General features: G+C 35.0%; 1 protein-coding gene across 8 annotated transcripts in view; it reads left to right on the top strand.

The window, feature by feature from the left end:
• LOC127842757 (cilia- and flagella-associated protein 46-like) overlaps positions 1-22,032 on the top strand; it is a 152,665-nt gene that overhangs the window by 128,442 nt on the left and 2,191 nt on the right. For 7 of the 8 annotated variants that reach the window (XM_052372466.1, XM_052372465.1, XM_052372464.1 and 4 more), the window contains 8 exons: positions 717-792; positions 2,620-2,658; positions 14,423-14,529; positions 14,732-14,792; positions 16,512-16,547; positions 17,070-17,172; positions 20,223-20,335; positions 20,857-20,938. In XM_052372466.1, the coding sequence (XP_052228426.1) occupies positions 717-792; positions 2,620-2,658; positions 14,423-14,529; positions 14,732-14,792; positions 16,512-16,547; positions 17,070-17,172; positions 20,223-20,335; positions 20,857-20,938 (617 nt within the window). Of the gene's footprint in view, positions 1-716; positions 793-2,619; positions 2,659-8,840; positions 8,853-14,422; positions 14,530-14,731; positions 14,793-16,511; positions 16,548-17,069; positions 17,173-20,222; positions 20,336-20,856; positions 20,939-22,032 lie in introns of all 8 variants that reach the window. The other variant, XM_052372458.1, reaches the window with a different exon arrangement.

The raw sequence follows: 22,032 nt of genomic DNA, 5'->3' as shown, positions 1-22,032 counted from the left end.
TTCCACACTGGCAACAGAATCTGATGTAATATTTCCCTCTACTCCACACTGACAACTTAATCTGATGTAATATTTCCCTCTATTCCACACTTACAACTTAATCTGATGTAATATTCTCCTCTATTCCACACTGACAACATAATCTGATGTAATATTCCGCTCTATTCCACACTGACAACATAATCTGATGTAATATTCCCCTCTATTCCACACTGACGACATAATCTGATGTAATATTCCCCTCTATTCCACACTGACAACATAATCTGATGTGATATTCTCCTCTATTCCACACTGACAACATAATCTGATGTAATATTCCGCTCTATTCCACACTGACAACATAATCTGATGTAATATTTCCCTCTATTCCACACTGACAACATAATCTGATGTAATATTCCCCTCTATTCCACACTGACAACATAATCTGATGTGATATTCCCCTCTATTTCACACTGACAACATTATCTGATGTAATATTCCACTCAATTCTATGCTGACAGCATTATCTGATGTAATATTCGCCTCTATTCCACACTGACAACATTAAATGATGTAATTTATATTTCCCTCTATTCCACAGTGACAACATTATCTTATGTAATAGTCCACTCTATTATGTGCTGATAGCATTATCTTATGTTATATTCCCCTCTATTCCACAATAACAACTGATCTCCTCAACTGATGTCAAATATTCCCCTCTATTCCAGGCTGACTTTGTGTCGTTGTCTCGAGACTTCTCACTGCAGCTGTTCTACCACCGCTACTTCCAGGACAGCCCACCTAGTGAGTCACATGACATGCTGTAAAACTACATGTGAACTGCACTCTGGAAAAACTGGGCTTAATGCATGTGCTGTCTGCACATGCTTTTCAACGATGACACCTTTAGGTTTTCGTTTAGAAGAGACCTGCTTTAAACAAAAAAGTCCTTAAAAGCAGAAAGTGTTGTGCCTGATTAGCCTGAGCATACTGCACAAGCTAATCTGGGACAACACTTTTCACACATGCTTTTAGCCCAGTTTTTCAAGAGGAAGGCTTATGACCTGGATATATATATATGGGTAAAAGGGTTCTGGTAATGATTTTTTATGTGGAGCCCACTTGTTGATGGGCTTGATAAAGCTTTCATAATTGTTAAGTTATTTTGTGCATCTGTGTGTCAGAGCGGGTGCAGACTGTAATTTAACGTTTATAATGGTCTTTTAATGTATGAAAGACATCTAGTCATCTAGTCACTATTCTTCTGTTTAAAGGGCAGATTTATGAAGTCGGTCAATCGTCACTAAAATTGCCACTGTCTGAATTGTGAATCTTTTTTTACTAAAAAAGATAATGTTCTTACGTACATGATATTGTTAACTTGCATACCCAGTATATAATTATTATACGATGCTTCAAAAGTATTCTATAATTTGTGCAAACTTTTTAAAATGTCTAAATAAATATCTTTAGTTTAATGATTAATATAGGGAAGAGATATACGCAATGTTTCACCATTCCCTCAGCTGATACCCATGTACTTGTCTGAATATTCATCCCAGCTCTTCTCTGCAAAGTGTTGCAGTTGTGTGTTTAATGATTTAAATATGAGCTTTGCGTTGGGAAAACTGGGCTTAATGCATGTGCTTAAAGCATAACCCCAGATAAGCCTGTACAGCATGCAAACTGCACAAGCGAATCTGTGACAGCATTGACAGATAAGCATTAGCACCAGTTTTCCCGGAATGAGATTAAAATAGATTTGAAATTTCATTTGAAAAAGCACTTTATCAAAGTGTGATGTCCTAAAATTGATTACCGTGGAGTCTGGTTTAAACCCTTTAATGCACCTCTCCCCAACCAGCGTTGTTTTATTTTATATCCCTGACTTTAACCTGCTCTCAAAATAGTAAATTTTGTTGATGCAGTATTCTCATTGAACATGTGTACATCATAATTTGTGGGCATTGTGTATTGTTCATATTAAATTGTAACATAAAATCAATAAGTAAATAAATTCAAATTAAGATTGAATGCATTATGTGCAACTTATGTTCCGAAAGTCTGTCAAAAGTATAAGTAAATTTATATGAAAAATCAACTTGCACTTTCTGCATGTAATGATTTATTCTTTAACTGATAAATAAAAAGGTTGTTTGGGCAAATGATATGTGCATATTTGAACCTTAGTTTGTATTATACACAGAAGTGTGAGAAACGATTAAAAATGCATGGGGTATAATTTCTGCTCCTCTTTGACAATTATGTTATTGGTATTGTTGTTATTAGGATAGGCAATGGATTAATTTAGCCTTATTCTGTGAAAACTGGGGTAAATGCATGTGTGAAAATTGTTGTCCCAGATTAGCCTGTGCAGTTCACTCAGGATAATCAGGGACAACACTTTCCGCTTTTATAGATCTATAGGTTTGAATGAAGTCTCTTCTAAGCAAATATCCAGTCTATGAGGAAAGCGTCGTCCCATATAAGCGCTCGCAGACTGCACAGGCAAATCTAGGAAGGCTTTAGTTGCACAGACATTAAGCCCAGTTTTCCCTCAATGAGGCCCAATTTTTAAGTACGCACTGTTTTATTGATTATTCTGATTGACCTGAACATATTGCATCTCAGACTTACCTAGTAAAACTGGGAAAACCCCAGCAAAACAAGGTGGTATGGCATTAATGGGTATTTTGAATTATGTTTTTTTGTTGTTGTTTGTTTTTAGCTCACCTGAGCACAACGTGCTCATGGTGAGCTTTTGTGATCGCTTTTTGTCCGTTGTGCGGCGTCAACATTTGCCTTGTTAACTCTCTAGAGGCCACATTTATTGTCCAATCTTCATGAAATTTGTCAGAAGATTGGTGTCGATGCTATCTTGGATGAGTTCGAAAATGGTTACATTTGCTTGAAAAACATGGCTGCCAAGGGGCGGGGCATTTTTCCTTATATGGCTATATTAGGCTATAGTAAAATCTTGTTAACACTCTAGAGGCCACATTTATTTTCTGATCTTCATAAAACTTGGTCAGAAGATTCATCCCAATGATATCTTGGACGAGTTTGAAAATGATGCCAGTTGGTTGAAAAACATGGCCGCCAGGGGGCGGGGCATTTTTCCTTATATGGCTATAGTAAAACCTTGTTAACACTCTAGATGCCACATTTATTTTCCGATCTTCATGAAACTTGCCCAGAAGATTTTTCCCACTGATATCTTGGCTGAGTTCAAAAATGGTAACCTTTGCTTGAAAAGCATGGCTGCCAAGGGGCGGGGCATTTTTCCTTATATGGCTATAGTAAAATCTTGTTAACACTCTAGAGGCCACATTTATTGTCCAATCTTAATGAAACTTGGTCAGGAGATTCATCCCAATAATATCTTGGATGAGTTCGAATATGATGCCGGTTGGTTGAAAAACATGGCCGCCAGGGGGCAGGGCATTTTTTCCTTATATGGCTATAGTAAAACCTTGTTAACACTCTAGATATTCATAATGAAAACTCAAATCATTTAAAAAGGAGTCTATATGAACGGAAACAAAACAAATTGCAAAAGGCACGTATGCTTAATTTTGACATCAGAGACATTAATAACTCATTAGATGATTTCATTGTGAAAAATGTAGCAGGAGATGGGAATTGTTTTTACAGATGTATTGCTTTAGACATTTATGGATCTGTGGAGAAACATGCATGTATACGAGATAAGATAGTTCACCATATGCACAACAACACCAATCTGTATTCAGTATATATAGATGAGGACATCAACATTCATATAACAAATCAGAGTCATAAAGATGGCAGAATGTCTTCATGGGCTACAGAAGCAGAAATTTATGCAGCGGCTACGGTATATTCAGCTGTTGTACAGATCTACAACGTAACGAACGGTGTAACTCAAATTCTGAATTTCGAACCGGTTACAAAAAGTACAAAAATAAAGCGATATTTTTTCTTGAAAATGGAACATGGACATTTTGATTCATTAAGAGTGAAAAGTAAGCAAAAAGTATCACATGACCGAATTGAAGATACGTCTCAGTTTGACTGGTTCGATATGGAACAACTTCCCGAAAAGCCTCATGTCAAAACAGTATCGCATGATGAAATGGTACGAATTCCGAAACCATCTGAAGTGGAACATGCATGTTTTAAGGACAAAAAGAAGGTTATAAACAAAGACAATCCACACAAAGATACAGACAGAGACTTGGTAACAAAGGATCAGTTTTCAACAATCATAAACTTATCTTCCAGGGATTTAACATTTAATGAAAAAGAAATTCTATCAAAAGGTTTAAAATTCATACCTACAACTAACAAATATGACATCACAAAACTGCAAAGCGATCTCTGTGAGTGGGAAAGACGCATGCGTCTTAAAGAGTATTTCCATGATAAACAAAATGATCAGGAGAAAGATAATATCAAACCATGGATGAAGAAAAAAAGAAGATTTACACCAACACCTGGGAGAGAAAAAAGTCTTGATACATATATTGACGCGGTAAAACGAGAGATACTATATGGACTTAAAGACAGAGTTCAGTCAAATATAAGTGACAAAGAATCAAAGGCCAAATTATATAGAGACGGCCTTATTGACCAGGAACTGAAAGATTACTTAATACCAAAACACCCCCAAGAAGCAAAGTTAAAAGGAAATCCAAAAATCCATAAAAATAACAATCCATACCGGACAATAGTGAATGGCATTAGGACGGCCACAGAAAACATGGCAGAAGTTGCAGAGAAAGAGTTGAATGAGTTTGTAGAAACAACACCAAGTTATATTAAAGATACAACAGATTTTCTGACAAAACTGCAAGAAATCCCCAATGAAATTCCAGAAAATACAATGCTTTTCTGCTTTGATGTTATCAAACTTTATCCATCCATTCCTAAACAAAAAGGCTTAGAGGCATGTAGAGAAGCACTTGAAACTAGAACAGACAAAACCATCCCTTCAAAAGCAATAGAAGAAATGATAACCACCGTTCTTGACAACAATATTATAACATTCAATGGAACTGAGTATAAACAAAGAAAAGGAGTTGCCATAGGCTCAAAGTTGGGGAGGAATTTTGCATGTGCCTATATGCGTAAATGGGATGAAGAACTAATGAAGAATGAGTTCATACCCATCTTTTACAAAAGATACATCGACGATGGATTTGGATTTTGGACACATGGACTGGAAAAGCTTAATGAGTTCCTTATGTTTGCAAACCAGATTGATGAAAGTATTCAAGTAGAAATGAGAGTTGGTGGGAAAGAAATAGAATTTCTGGATACTATCGTGAAGATAGAAGATAGGAAAGTAATAACATCTTTATACACAAAACCCTCAGACAAGCACATGTATTTAAACTACAAATCAAGCCATCCAAGAAAAACAAAAGAAGCCATTCCATATAGTCAAGCCATTAGACTGAAAAGAATCTGTTCTAAAGATACAGATTATCAGGTCCATAAGAAAAAATTAAAACACTATCTTCGTAAACGTGGCTATAGCGGAAAGATCATTGACAGGCAATTTGATCGAGCAGACAAGCTGGATAGGGATACTCTTTTGAAACCAAGTGAAGACAAGAAGAAAAACATGAAAAGAGTTCCACTTGTACTTACGTACTCGAAAAAACTACCACGCATACACGATATTGTGAAAAAGCACCTACCTCTACTGCACGAGTCGAATAGAATGAAGGAAGTTTTTAATGAAATGCCTATTGTTGCATACAGACGAGACAAGAACATAGCAGATATATTAGTGCATGAAAAAACCAATCGTACTATGACAAGGGAGGTCAATCCAGTAGAAAGATGCACCAAAAAGTGTGTAGTGTGTGACATGCTAACAAGGGGGTTGCACAACCGTGGAGGGGTGAGTGGAGTGACCATTAGCAAAAGGCAGACCTGTGAAGCATGTAACGTCATCTATGGAATAAACTGTATACAGTGTGGCAAAATAGTTTATGTGGGGGAGACATCACGCTCACTAAAAGAACGATTAAAGGAGCATGAGGCAGATACAAGGCACCACAGAAGCAAACCTGTTGCTGAGCATTTTAACTCCGGACAACATAGTGTAGAAGACATGGGAGTATGTGTTTTACAAAATATTAGAGACAATTCGGATTACTACCGCAAGATAAAAGAACTTAACTGGATTCAATTGTTAAAGACAGAAGTTCCAAATGGACTTAACACAAAAGCAGCTTCCGATTTAGTATGGCAGAATTATAGGCGATAGTGTAGGCCAATACGAGATTCGTGTAGACAGTTTAAGTAACGATAACTATTTTCAAAATGCATAATTCTCCAACAATAGTGCATGCGAGCGTAAGTATGTGAGAGGGTGGATATGTATGTGTGTATATATGAGTATATGTGTGGGTGTGTATATATATATGTATATGTGTATGTATGTACACATGTAGGTGTTTATTTGTGTACCTGTAATTATATGTGCAAGTATATGAGTGAATATGTACAAGTGTGAAGGAATGCGTATATATGTGTGCATATGTATGAACACAATACATTAGAATTTAACTTCATTTAAAAGATTGGAATTAAAATTATTATAAATAATTAATTATTAATCATTTCAATTTGTTTAAATGTTGATAAATATAGTCAATAAGAATTAGTATTGAGATATTATAGTAATAGTGCTGACTACAAAATAGGAATTTTGATTTTGTGAATATTATTTTTAGGTTGGTACAGTAAATATCTATATTATTATTATAGTAATTATTGTTATCATTAATATAGTTATTATTATTGATATAACAATATGATGTTATTGTAATACTTTTTATTATCAAATTCAATTTGGAAAATTACAATGAGGAATGAATTTCTGATCAAGTATAAGAACCATACAACGAAATGTCATGTATATTATGTATTTTGGCGCAATTGTATATCGCATGGTAAAGTACGACGTCATGACGTCATTTCCTGTCATATTTGACGTTGTAAAACATTTACTTTATTGGTGTATACAACAGTTATAACTATGTAGTGAATTCGTATTTGTAAACTTTGATAAAGCCCGTTTGGGCGAAATATTAATAAAAGAGTGTTTTTACTATGAAATATGTATATCTTTATCCCTACTGGATATAAAACTGAACACTCTAGAGGCCACATTTATTGTCCAATCTTGATGAAATATGGTCAGAAGATTTGTCTTAATGATATCTTGGATTAGTTTGAAAATGGTTACGTTTGCATGAAAAACATGGCCGCCAACGGGCGGGGCATTTTTCCTTATATGGCTAAATAAGGCTATAGTAAAATCTTGTAAACACTCTAGAGGCCACATTTATAGTCCGATCTTCACGAAACTTGGTCAGAAGATTCATCCTAATAATATCTTGAACGAGTTCAAAAATGATGCCGGTTGGTTGAAAAACATGGCCACCACGGGTGCAGGGCTATTTTCCTTATATGGCTATAGTAAAACCTTGTTAACACTCTAGAGGTCACATTTATTTTCCGATCATCATGAAACTTGGTCAGAATATTTATCCGAATGATATCTTGGTAGAGTTTGAAAATGGTTTTGGTTGCTAATATAACATGGCCACAAGGGGCGGGGCATTTTTCCTTATATGGCTACATACGGCTATAGTAAAACCTTGTTAACACTCTAGAGGCCACATTTAGTGTCCAATCTTCATGAAATTTGGTAAGAAGATTGGTCTCAATGATATCTTGGATGAGTTCGAAAATAATTATGTTTGCTTGAAAAAAATGGCTTCCAAGGGGTGGGGCATATTATATGTCTATAGTAAAATCTTGTTAACACTCTAGAGGCAACATTTACTGTCCGATCTTCATGAAACTTGGTCAGAAGATTCATCCCAATAATATCTTGGACGAGTTCGAAAATGATGCCGGTTGGTTGAAAAACATGGCTGCCAGGGGGCGGGGCATTTTTCCTTTTATGGCTATAGTAAAACTTTGTTAACACTCTAGAGGCCACATTTATTTTCCGATCTTCGTGAAACTTGGTCAGAAGATTTGTCCCAATAATATCTTGTTATCTCAGGTGAGCGACTTTGGGCCTTTCAGGCCCTCTTGTTTAAACATCTGTTTATACAAATTTGATTGTTTTCTTTGGAAACACCTGTGGCGGGCAGGCAGTTATGCAAGTGGACGATTGGATGGTGTCCTGAAACATTGGTTTCATGGCATTATCATGTTTCTGTTTTTTTCCATCATTTGAACAACAAATAAATAATTGTTCCCTGATCAATGCAACAGAGACCTTTAAACAGGAGTATTTAGCATTAAGTCTTCATGTTCAATTCTATTAAAACAATAATGAAAGCATTTGTTGATCCAATTAAATGTTATAAAATAGGGCTGGAAACAAATTCGAATATATATGAATAAAAAAAAAATGATTGGAGTACATGTTTGCATTTAAATACCTGTTTCTTTATTTGTTTTGTTATATAAGCATACTAAGTAAATAAAATGCAACTATTACTCTCTTATCACCAAGCCTTCTAAATAAGGATCTTGGAGACAACCATAAGAAGTCATGTTCACTTAACCATGCCATCAGCCAATGGCTTGCTTTCATGGTTTTCAAAGTAATAGTGGATTTCTAAAGTTGGCCTCTAACAGTAAACCATAGTCTATGATCTAAAATGCAGTAACTAAACATTCCTTTTGGTGAAACATCCACAGCATGTGGGATGTGGGATCATGAGCCAAATAACAACATGATGTGGTAGAAATACCACATAGACAGAAATAATTTGCTCACTAAAATGCATACAAAGTTTAAAGTGATGAAGTTAAATCTGTTATTTTGTTTGCAGTAGACACAGCAGGTATGTATTCTCTATGTAGCAACAAAAGTAACCAAGAGGTGATGGTTTCAAATAGTGGCAAGAGTTGATTACTGTGTCTGTGATCAAGAGTTGATTACTGTGTCTGTGATCAAGAGTTGATTACTGTGTCTGTGATCAAGCGTTGATTACTGTGTCTGTGATCAAGAGTTGATTACTGTGTCTGTGATCAAGAGTTGATTACTGTGTCTGTGATCAAGAGTTGATTACTGTGTCTGTGATCAAGAGTTGATTACTGTGTCTGTGATCAAGAGTTGATTACTGTGTCTGTGATCAAGAGTTGATTACTATGTCTGTGATCAAGAGTTGATTACTGTGTCTGTGATCTTTAGTTTTCCTAATATTAGCCTAGCTCTGGGAAACAGGTTTTAATTTATGTGCAAAAAGTGTCATCACAGATCAGTGTGCAGTCTGCAGGAACCACATTTTCCGCTTTGTTGTATTTATCTCTAAATGGCAAAAATCCAGTTTAGGTGGAAAGTGGCATCCCTTATAGGCCCATGCAGACTGCAAAGGCTTATTGGAACAACACTTAACGCACCTGTATTAAGCCCCATTTTCCTGAAATGTTGCTCATATTATGTTTTCATGTCTGTGATGAATCCTTTGTATGGATGATTTGTGAGCTATAACCTCAACCATGTACAAGGGGAAACTATGATTATCTGATCATAAAAATATTTTATGTAATTTAAGTTACTAATAATACTTAAATGGTGTCTTGTTAAGTAACAAACTCCTTAAAGTTATCATACTTTATATTGTTTTCATGAAATTAATGCATGCGTGTGAAATCTAATTTGTCATTAGTTATTTGTTGTCATATCTTTCTGATGGTGTATGTTCCAATCTTTGCTTTGACCTTTACCTGCTCAGAAGCAAAGTGTAAATGTGTATATGTAACCAGCACAACAACCAGAACAGCCTGCGGACAGAACAGCATGCAATTAACTTGCAGGCTGTTTAGGTTTTGTGCTCTTTGCAGCTCATGGGCATCTTTGGGTTGAAAACTAAGCTAACTTTAAATCTTGAATCTATTAAGAAAGGTCTTGATTAAAATTGATTTTATAAGGGCATACAAACAGGTCAAACTGCCTTCTGAGCGGGGAAGGGTTAATTGTTTCTCCAATCCAATCTGCAGACATTTTCTGTTTCCTCGCTCATTTGCCACTTGCATTTTCAGCCGTGTCTAAGAAAGGGGATGCCCCTAAATCTGAAGGCAAACAGGGCCATGGTGTGCCCAGTCAGTAACAGATTCAGATTTCTCCACACATGTCCTGGTTACATCTTTTCTCAATTAGCCATTAATTAGCTCACTCTGGGGGAAAATGGAGTTTCATTCATGCATGTATAGTGTCTTCCCAGATTAGCCTGTGTAGTCAGCACAGGCTAATCAGGGACAATTCTTTCAGTCTAAACTAGATTTCCATTTAGGAGAGATTTTCTTAAAACTAAAAATTCCATTAAGCAGAAAGCAAGCTACTTTTGGTAGACTGGGGCTTTAAACAGGAATGTTTGGAGAAAATACCTTTAGTAGATAGAATTGTTTAGCCATTTTCTAAATACATAAAGGCACTGTTGTTGGCATGCTTTTTGGTAGGTTTTCTGTATAAATTTTGCTATTCATTTCCCATGTATGTCAGACTAGTGTTTTGCTTTCACAGAATGCAGATTTTGTTTTTTTTCCATTGTACATAACAATATAAGATAATTATAGTATACAATATTTTATCAATTTGAAGCATTTCATAAATATATTTGTAATAAGCTGTTTTAAAACAAATAAAATTCTTTTATAAGAGAACACAACTGTCAGCTTATTTCAATGTTTTTTCTTTAGTATATATTACTGAAAACATTCCATAAGTATGCAGCCCATTTTGATTATATAATTACATTGACATGTGTAGGTGGACATATGTCCTCACTTCCATAGATGTAAGGAGCATATTATAGATATGCCCTTGTCTATCTGTCAGTCCATCCTTCTGTGTTTCTGGATTTGTGTGTGAAGTATAATTCGAAAACTATTGCTGCTTTTGCAACAAAAGGGATATATCTTTACAAACATATTGATCAGCATATGAATTGCATACTTCCATTTTGATGTTTTGAGAATTACCCTTGTTAATGATCATAGAAAGGACTTTTTCTGTGTTGCGCATATCTCAAAAGTGTTTCTGTTAATGGGATTAAACATTTATTTTGGTATGGATTTTTGTTTAGGTAAGGCCACATTTTTAAGCAAGTGTGAAAAAAAGTATGTGATTTTTTTTTCTTCATTAGTTACGTGTTGCTCTCCACAAAACCACCTATCTGAAAAAAAGTTAAGTATAACTTAATTTGACTTTCTGGTCAAATTACTTTTTGTGACTGGCACACACAATTTTCAGAAACCATTAAAGGGACTGTCAACCACGAAGACGTTGAAAAGAAAAGTTGTAAAATACCATATTTTTTTACAATTATTAGTTTATATTGATTAAAATATCACGACTGGTATATTACATTACTTAGAAAAAGTTGTTAAGTTTTCATATTTTCAGTTTATTTAAGAAATAATATTTTTCTATCATGGTTTATTGTCGAATAACCCACAGTAAGGAGTATAGATGCGTAGGAATTAAATCACGAGTGCGAAGCACGAGTGATTTGATAACACGCATCTATACAACTTACTGTGGGTTATTCGAAAACAAACCATCATAGAAAAATATTATTTCGATTCTAACACGATTCTGATTGATTTGGTGCAAGCTTTAGGACGTGAACTATATTTTTCAATACTCCGCCCTTCTTAGTACAAAGTCCAATATTTAGTGACATCATTGAATTTTACAAACATATTACGTCGTTTTCATTCATAAATATTTTGCAAATGACGTCACTTTCATTGAATTGTAGAATCGAAGAAACTTAATGACGTCACATTTATTGATGCTTCTGAAAAGCTGACATGCTATAAATGTTTTCTGAATTACGTTTCCTAACAATTAACATTCTTTGTAGGCGTGGTTATGCCATTTATCACCAAATATACAATTTGTTGTTTCATTACATTTATAAACATGCTACATTTATGACATTTCTTTTAGAGCGGGTTTTAGCACGTGCATTTTACTGCCATATTTTCTTTATTTATTTGGAACTATTTTCGAAACAGTAAGCTCCGCCCATAAGTTATCGCAGAATAACCCACACTTTATTTCCTTATTTGTCTATAGAAAACAAGTCGCGTGCCGTGTAATAAATTTTACTGGGTATGTCTACCAGGTAACTACCAGTTAACTATAAATAACGCCAATCGATTGATCATCATCGTCACGTGGTAAACCCAGGAATGCAAATTGTGCATGCGTAGTGAATTGTATATATCTAATATATCAATTTGCTTGCGTTATTTATAGTGTGTATATCGTTATGTCACCTTTTTTGGCGATGTACTTTCGATTTCACATCGCAAAATTTTATTACCAAATATACTGAACATATGAACTTTTTTTAAGTAATGTAATATACCAGTTGTGATATTTTAATCATTTTAAACTAATAATTGTAAGAAAATACGGTATTTTAGAACTTTTCTTTTTTCGTCATTTGTGGTTGACAGTCCCTTTAAGTCTGAAGATCAGAAATTGTTTAGACCTGTACATAAAACTTTTACAGTTATTTGTTTATCCTGTCTGTCAATTTTTTATTAACAATGACAAAACATTATTAAAATTTGTATGAGATAATTTTCGTTTTAATTATTTCACTATGCAGATAAAAAAACCTAGTGTAATTCCGTGGCAACTTTGGGCAGTTGATAAAATGAATAATGGGCATCTCTACAGCAAGACTTCTAAATTCTTTGTTAAAGCCTAACAAGCTTCATAGTTTAACAAGTTATTGTCTTTTTTATGACAAGACTTTTGCATAGAACTTCTATTTGAGAACACAAGTTTTTATTCAATTTCAAATGCATATGTGCCATCCATAATCTAGTCTCTCACTGTGTGCATGTCTTATGACTCTAATATCATACCCACAAGTATTTACCGGTAATAGTAATGTTGCACTGTTATGTGCAATCCATAAACTTGTAATGTTGGTCTATGATGATTATACCATAAATGATTATAGTGTTTATGTGTTTGTTTATAATAAATATATCTGTCTCCAATAAAACAATTATCAAAAAAACTGTTTATAAAAGATTAAAAAACACTAATTTATTTGTATATGGATCACAATTTTTCAAGAGATTATTTTTATTAATATTCTTCCTGCCTTCTCAGTAATTCTTACAAACATTTCCATCCAATATCTTATTCAAAAACACTGGCCTATGTGGAGTAATGAGACAAAAGTAGAAAATGTGGGCATCTGTGTCCTACAGAAACATGTATATTTTAAATCTTTGTCATTAGTGATGTTTGTTATTTGCCATTTAATAGCTATCAATAGATGCTTTAATGCTTTTAAAAAATGCTTCCTTTTAATTTTTGCTCATGTTTATATTGCCAGGTATTAAGTTCCATATTCAGTCCATAAATTTCAATAAATCAAATCAGACACAGATATCAGAGTGCGTATTCTATAACATTTTTCCTTTAATTCCCTTGGGAATTAATTCATGTGCATTTGCATATTATACATTTGTTTAAGTGACCATGTTACTTATTACAAATCAATATCAGACATGTGTTAATGAATGAGCAATGCTGTCTCTGGAGGTATTTAGTTAAAACAATGATGCTTTCCAAACAATCTACCAACAGACCTAATCATTCTTACGTCTAAAGCCGCATTAACTGATATGGTTCCAGAAAGGAATGTTGTTGTATTTTTAAAGAAAAACATAAACAATAATAGTCCCCTTGATCAGTTGATGTCCATTCAACCCCAACCCCACCTTGTGTGCCCCATCCAGAGGTGGAATATTTGTATGTGCATTATTGCTTGATTGGCTCTGATTCCATCGGTTTCGATGTTGTTTGTCAGGTTCTTATTGTATTGGTTGCATAATTTATTTCAGCATCACTAAATGGGAAAACAGATCTTAATGCATGTGCGTAAAGTGTTGTCCCAGATTAGCCGTTGCAATCAGCACACGCTAATCAGGGAGGACACTTTCGTCTTTATGGTATTTTTCGTAAAATGAATTCTTTTCTTAGCAAAAGTCCAGTTTTGGGGTAAATTATCGTGCCTGATTCAGCACAGGCTGATATGGTACGCCACCTTATGCACATGCATGAGGCCCGGTTTTCCAAGCTTTATTGTTCTTTGCCTTTTTATAGCCACCATAAGCTGCCTAAGTTAAATATGCTACATTTTCATTTATGTTCTCAACTTTGTTTTCCAATCTTTCCATAAAAAAATATTTTAGTAAATCATACCAAACAAGCATTTTGTTAGGGTCAGTATTCACTTACTTGGTCAAAGAATCAATAGTGGATTAAGTTGAATGTTAATTTCTGTGCATTTACATATTATGCATTTGTAGAAGAAACCAGATACATTCTTGCAAATTACTTGCATGTATTTCATCGTTTGACCTTTGACCTCAGGTGAGGACGCTGCAGCGGCAGCCAAGAAGGTGAAGGCCAAGGGAGGGGACCAGCCCTTCTCCAGGATACCAGGCCTGAGAGATGCCAGCAAGAAAATGGCAAAGATTGTGAGCTCCCATCCCTCAAACATTTGCTCATGTTTTAATTCATGGTCATTCAAATAATGTTTACAAAACAATAAGGTACATTGTACATCTACAATATACAAGACAGTTAGAAAGATAAAAGTGTTGTTTCATCAGTCTTTTTTTCAGTAAATTAAATAGACTATCCATGATGCTAGTGTTTTTGCAGTGATTTTGTTTTCAGATTCCTCTCAACCGCCCTGGCAACCCCTGGAACATTCCTGTAGACACTATGAACTTTAGATGTATCCTTTACTTTGTGATCAAACCTTGTTATCCGCCGCCATAGGCGGAGGGATATTGTTTTGGCGTTGTCCTTCCGTCTTTCCGTCCGTCTTTCCGTCCGTCCGGCACTTTTGTGTCCGGAGCCATATCTTGGAAGTGCTTTGGCGGATTTCATTGAAACTTGGTATGAGTATATATATGGATAAGAGGATGATGCACGCCAAATGGCATTGTACACCTTCTGTTAATAACGGAGTTATGGCCCTTTGTATCATGAAAAAATGCATTTTTTTTTAGTGTCAAATATAACACTTGTGTCCAGAAGCATATTGGCGGGGGATATCAATTCAACGAATTTGCTTGTTCACAATTGAGATTGGTTTTTGTTTTGAGCTTATGTTGATTTTTTAATTCTCTCATTATTTTTAATGGTATTTACAAAGGAAATCAATGTAAGAAATTATATTTGATGTCAACATACTGGTACTGGTATCGATTTAGGGTGTCTTTAAAGCAAATAGTGTTATATAGGTATTGTTAAAATGGATTTGTAGTTTCACAAAAGTTATCATAGATGTCACTTAAAGGGCATATTGAAGGTGAATTATATCTTTCTAAAATATATCATCTTTATGGTATGTATTGAATGGTTGATTCATGCATATGTCACACATACTTTAAGGGGGTGTGGGAAAATGAGTAGTTGTTGTAAAATCTTTATTAATGAAATGAACATGAAGTTTTGCTATAGATTTATCAATAACTTGACTTCCTTTTGGTATTTCTATTGAAATAGGCTTTTTATGTTTGCATAATTTTGAATACCACTGGAGGCAGGAATCAAAATGAAATTGGCATTCTATATATCTAATGATTACACCAATGTAACATTGATATGAGAACGATATCATCCTTAAGAGAATGAATATGCATTATTTTAATACATCAACATATTTTGGGTGAATTAACTTCCACATGACGCTTTAAAATCAAATTACATAGAAATGGCAATAGAAATTTTGTATTGTCAAAAGAAGTTGTTTTAACAAGGATCCGGGGTTTAATGTTCAATTTTTATACCACCACAAACAAAGTTTAGGGGGGTATATACGAGTGAGCTTGTCTGTCGGTCGGTCAGTCTGTCGGTCCGTATGAAGTGTCAGCTCTCTATTTCAAGTTGTTTTCATCCGATCTTCACCAAACTTGGTCAGATGTTGTATCTAGATGACGTTTAGGTCAAGTTGGAATATGGGTCATGCCGGGTCGTTTTAAACATTGAGCGTGGTGTCCGCTCTCTAACACAAGTAGTTTTCATGCGAGCTACACCAAACTTGGTCAGAAGTTGTATCTAGATAATGTTTAGGCCAAGTTCGAACATGGGCCATGCCAGGTCAAAAACAAGGTCACAGGGTCACTTGGTGCATTTTTAACATTGAGCATGGTGTTCGCTGTTTTTTGTGAAGACAACATGCAAACTATTCTTTGTCAATGCGGCATGTGGGGGTATTCGTCATGTCTGTGACAAAGCTCTAGTTTTAAATGTCTTGTTCGTTTTATTAAAAAGGACACTGAAAGTCTTTCTTAAACCAAGTAAAGGTATTGCAAACATGTGGGACATCTGTTTATTTAATAGATGTATCTGCAAGACCTTTTGTTTGACAATGTGAATATAAGCTGATATGAAAAATTTACAATAAATTGTACATATACGACTTGCCTGACCTTAACAAACTCCCTAGTTATCGTAGATCCTCATCTGGACTGTGCAGAAACAGGCAAGTGTCTCCTTTGCATTTGACAAGATACCAATTCACATTAAGTAATAGATAAGTAGTAATAGGAATGCTGTGCTTGAATTCATGGCTGTGATTTTGGAACTGCATTTAATTAGATAAGCCAAACACTTTATTTGAGCTGTGCTCTGAGAAAACAGGGCTTAATGCATGTGTGTAAAGTATCATCCCAGATTACCATGTGCAGGCTACACAGGCTTATCAGGGATGACACTTTCCTCTTTTATAGAATTTTTTTTGGCAAAGGATTAGCCTGATTAGACTGATATTTTACGCACATGCATTCAATCTGGGGGGTTTTCAGAGACTGACTCGTTTGTAAAACTAATGTGACATTGAAAGGAAAACAATCTGAGAAAAAGAAGGAGTAACAATATTCCTGAAAATACAAATGTCTGAAGTTTTGTTGATAACACTGTACAGCAACACAATTATTGTAGAACATTTATTTCCACATTGAGTGTACTTATGGTTGAAATAGTCTTCCATGGTTATTTTTTGCAGAGGAGAACAAGCCTATAAGCGTGTTCAAAAAGGTTCTGGAGACCTATGAGCAGCAGTTCACACCTCGGTGGCTGGGAGTGATGGGCGAGGAACACACACCGAGGTATGTGGCCATGATTTCTCATAAAGTCTTCATTCAGATCGAAAAATAACTGGCTTAATTTGCTTATTGTATGAAGTCTTGTAACTGTTATAAATTTGATGATATTGTATTAAATTTAATTATGCCCCCCTTCGAAGAAGAGGGGGTATATTGTTTTCACATGTCGGTCGGTTCGTTGGTCCGTCCACCAGATGGTTTTCGGATGATAACTCAAGAACACTTAGGCCTAGGATCCTGAAAGTTCATAGGTACGTTGCTCATGACTGGCAGATGACCCCTGTTGATTTTCAGGTCACTAGGTCAAAGGTCAAGGTCACAGTGACTTGAAATAGTAAATTGGTTTCCGGATGATAACTCAAGAATGCTTAGGCCTAGAATCATGAAACTTTATAGGTACATTGATCATGACTGGCAGATGATCCCTATTGATTTTCAGTTCACTAGGTCAAAGGTCAAGGTCACAGTGACTCGAAATAGTAAAATGGTTTCCGGATGATAACTCAAGAATGCTTACGCCTAGGACCATGAAACAACATAGGCACATTGATCATGACTGGTTCATTTTTATTTTATTTCACAAACAATTGTCATTTAAATCTTTTTATATATAGTACCATAATGAAATGTTTGTACATTTTATTCTAATGCAAAAAAGTGAATCATGTTAACACACTTAAAAATATTTAAGAAATTAAGAAATTGCGTTGAAAGGTGTTAAGACAGGTTACCAAATCTTGCTGAAAGGAAATGCATTGATTAGATATGTGCTGTTTTGGGAATAGGGCACCCATTTGTCTAAGACCAGTAGAATTTGTAGGCATATTTAGATGCATATATGTTTCTACCATGAACAATCCTTATTTAACCAGTGTTTGAGGTTTTCCTAAATTTTTGCATCCCTGGAAGTCAGTGCCTAGAAAAAGTTACTTCCCAAATGGATTTTTGTTGAATCCTAATATTATGATCAAGTTATAAACATATATTAATGTTTTCTTATAATTAAAAACTCCCTATTTAGTAAATATACTTACCAGCATCAAATAAATATTAATTTTAAGGGGATGCAAATGCCATGCACTGTGGCAATTTTAAGAGTTCTTCAAATTTTATGATAACTTAGTTTCAGATAAATGTTTCCGAAAAAAATATATAAAAAAAGTCACCATTTGAAAGTAAGCTACTTTCAGGTTCTTTTCTGCTGCATCCTGGGTTTAGTGGTATTATACAATCATTACTATTATGTTTGTGAATACCACTTTTGTAAAATCATGAGTGCTTTTGGTTGCAGCCAAGGGGCCTTTTCACGTTTTGATAAATTGATAAAATTTTAAAAAGGTGTTTCAGATTCGCAAATTTTGGTTTTACCTAGTTAATGATATATGTGAGGAAATAGTAATACTGAACATTTACCATGCTCTAAAATAACCATTATATGCATCTTTTGACGATTTGAAAACCTGAATATTATAAAGCGTTGCAACGCGAAACGATTGAATAATTTGGAAAGTTCTGTTGTTGACATTATATTTTGTGAAACTACGAGGGTTGCTTATATAAGTAAAAAATAGATCCAATCATATAGCAGGAGTATGGATGGTCGAGAGGTCTAATCGGGAGACTTTACTCCAGGACTACAGGGGTCAGTGGTTGGAGCCCAGTTGAGGCTTACTTTTTTTTCTTTTTTAGCTCACCTGTCACAAAGTGACGTGGTGAGCTTATGTGACCGTGTGATGTCCGGCGTCCGTTGTGTGTGCCTGCGTGTGTGCATGCGTCCATCAACAAATTTTTTGTGTAGACAGTAGAGGTAACAGTTTTCATCCAATCTTTATGAAATTTGGTCAGAATGTTTATCTTGATGAAATCGGGGCTGGGATTGTATTAGGGTCATCTGAGGTCAAAAACTAGGTCACAAGGTAAAAAACTAGGTCAAATAATAGAAAAACCTTGTGTAGACAATAGAGGTCGCAGTTTTCATTCAGTCTTTATGAAATTTGGACAGAATGTTTATCTTGATGAAATCTGGTTAGGGAATGTATTTCGGTCATCTGCGGTCAAAAACTACCGGTAGGTCAAATAATAGAAAAACCTTGTGTAGACAATAAAGGTCGCAGTTTTCATCCAATCTTATGAAATTTGGTCAAAATGTTTATCTTGATGAAATCTGGGTTGGGATTGTATTTGGGTCATCTGAGGTCAAAAATTAGGTCACTAGGTCAAATAATAGAAAAACCTTCAGCAATTTGTTTGTGTAGACAGTAGAGGTCACAGTTTTCATCCAATCTTTATGAAATTTGGTCAGAATGTTTATCTTGATGAAATCTGGGTTGGGATTGTATTTGGGTCATCTGGGGTCAAAAACTAGGTCACTATGTAAAAAACTAGGTCATTAGGTGAAATAATAGAAAAACCTTGTATAGACAATAGAGGTGTCAGTTTTCATCCAATCCTCATGAAATTTGGTCAGTATGTTTATCTTGATGAAATCTGGGTTGGGATTGTATTTTGGTCATCTGGGGTCAAAAACTAGGTCACTAGGTCAAATAATAGAAAAACCTTGTGTAGACAATGGAGGTCACATTTTTCACACAATCTTCATGAAATTTGGTCAGAATGTTTGTCTTGATGAAATCTGGGTTGGGATTGTATTTGGGTCACCTGGGGTCAAAAACTAGGTCAAAAGGTCAAATATTAGAAAAACCTTGTGTAGACAATAGAGGTCACAGTTTTTATCCAATCTTTATGAAATTTGGTCAGAATGTTTATCTTGATGAAAACTGGGTTGGTATTGTATTTGGTTAGTCAGGTGAGTGATTCAGGGCCATCATGGCCCTCTTGTTTAATTGTATTTTTGTCTTTTAATCGAGATTTTAATGTCAAAGGTTTCAATTTATCAATATAAAGCATTTAATGACTACATGTAGCTTCAATACATGCCAAAATCTGTTAAAAGGCCCCTTTAACAAGGATGAATTTCTCCAATAATCCATTGATATTAAATTTAAACTCTTTAATTCATGATTGTTCACCTGAATATTGTCTGTATCCCTCAGTGTGGGTGAGTGGGAGATCTACCTGATAGAGAACAGCTCATTCATCTTCTATGGCATGGAGCGACTCCTCTCCTACATACCGCCTGCAAAACTCTCCGCACTTAATGTACCGGGTAGGTATCAGGAATAGCTGTGATAATACTTTTGTACGAGTCTTGCTCTGAGAAACCAGGGCTTAATGCATGTGTGCAAAGTGTTGTCCCAGATTCTAAGCCTTTGCAGTTGGCACATGATAACAAAGGACGACACTTTCCACCTAGACTGAAGTTTTGTAAAGGAGACTTCCTATAAAGAAAGAAATCTGTTAAGTCTATTAAAGCCAAGTGGGACAACACTTTAGGCACATGAATTATGAATCATTTTCCAAGAACAAGATTCCACAAACATGCATTGCAAGATATTTTTGCCATTACAATATGTTTTTCACTCATTTGTTATTGTTTTTGTGGGTGTACAGTTTAGTTAAGCTTTTTTAAAATAGTGCACATGTTGAGCTATTGTGATCAATCTGTGAGGTGGTGAGAGTTGTCAACCTTTAGCTTGTTACCACTCTACAGGCTACACTTTTTACTCAATCTAGATGAAACATGGTCAGAATGTTTATTTGACACAATCTATCGATCATATATTGCAGAATGTATGCTGCTGTACTCCATGGACATGGCCCAGACCACCCAGAGCTTCACCCGTCAGTCCAAGGTGGACGTGCTCAAGAGGTACGGGCAGGAGGCCATGTTTTCTGTATGTGAGCCACGATCTGGGAATAACGGGATTTAGTGCATGTGCATAAATTAACTAAAATACATTGTATGTGCAGTCTGCGCAGGCTAATCAGGTATGAACCTTTCCACATAACCTGGATTTTTGCTAAGAAGACATTTCATCGAAATAAAAAATACCATAAATGAGGAAAATGTTGTCCCTGATTAGCCTGAGGACTGCACATTACGCACATGCATCAAACCCTGCTTGCACAGGGGGAGGCTCATATCTGTTGAACTCAGTTAATTCCATAATGGATCTTGATTTAATATTGGATCATCCAATCTTTTTATGATTTAGAGAAAAAAAAAAATTATTCCCTTACAAATTAACTGATAATGTTTACAGCTCCTAAATGAAGTATATCTTATCTTTTTTCAAAACAGATAAAAACGTTGAGGAATAAACAACTAGGAGAAAAGTTCAGAAATACAGTTTGTCAACCAGTTCTGGATAATCAGCAGTTCTGATTAATTTGAATTTAATTTTCTATAATGCCCCAATAAAAACAAAATGTTAAGTGTCTGAGGTTTACATTAGGTAAAGGAATAAATCAACACAGTTTTAGCAAGAAAGCTTTTGTATTATGCTTATAAATGTGGCAAAAAGTTAACCGGAACTGATTGAATGAGTTATGCTTTGAAATGTGCATATGGATATAGAAGGCTTTATTATTTTCCAATCAACTTTTTTGCTGATTGAAAACAAATGCCATGACAATGTTTTGAAATACTTATTCTGAAAGTTGAATTATATTTAATTATTTTCCTAAGGGTGAACTTTTATTGGCTATTTTTGACAAAAAAATGCATATGCCGTCTGGCCTAACCTGTTATCATACAAAATAAATTTAACCCTTTATTTTTACAACTTCTCACGTTGACACTAAATCTGGAAAGAAATTATTGTGGTTAAAAGAATTAACGCTTTTTGCCAGGTTATTCTAAACTGGTTGACTGACTGTAGTTGTACCAGAAAAAAAACAAAAGAAAAGTTTTATTCAATTGCAAATAATAATTTTTTGTACAGCAGAAAATTCCTTTATGTA

This window comes from Dreissena polymorpha, chromosome 8 (genome assembly GCF_020536995.1).
Source record: "Dreissena polymorpha isolate Duluth1 chromosome 8, UMN_Dpol_1.0, whole genome shotgun sequence".
NCBI lineage: Eukaryota > Metazoa > Mollusca > Bivalvia > Myida > Dreissenidae > Dreissena > Dreissena polymorpha.
This window is presented reverse-complemented; position numbering and strand designations above follow the sequence as displayed.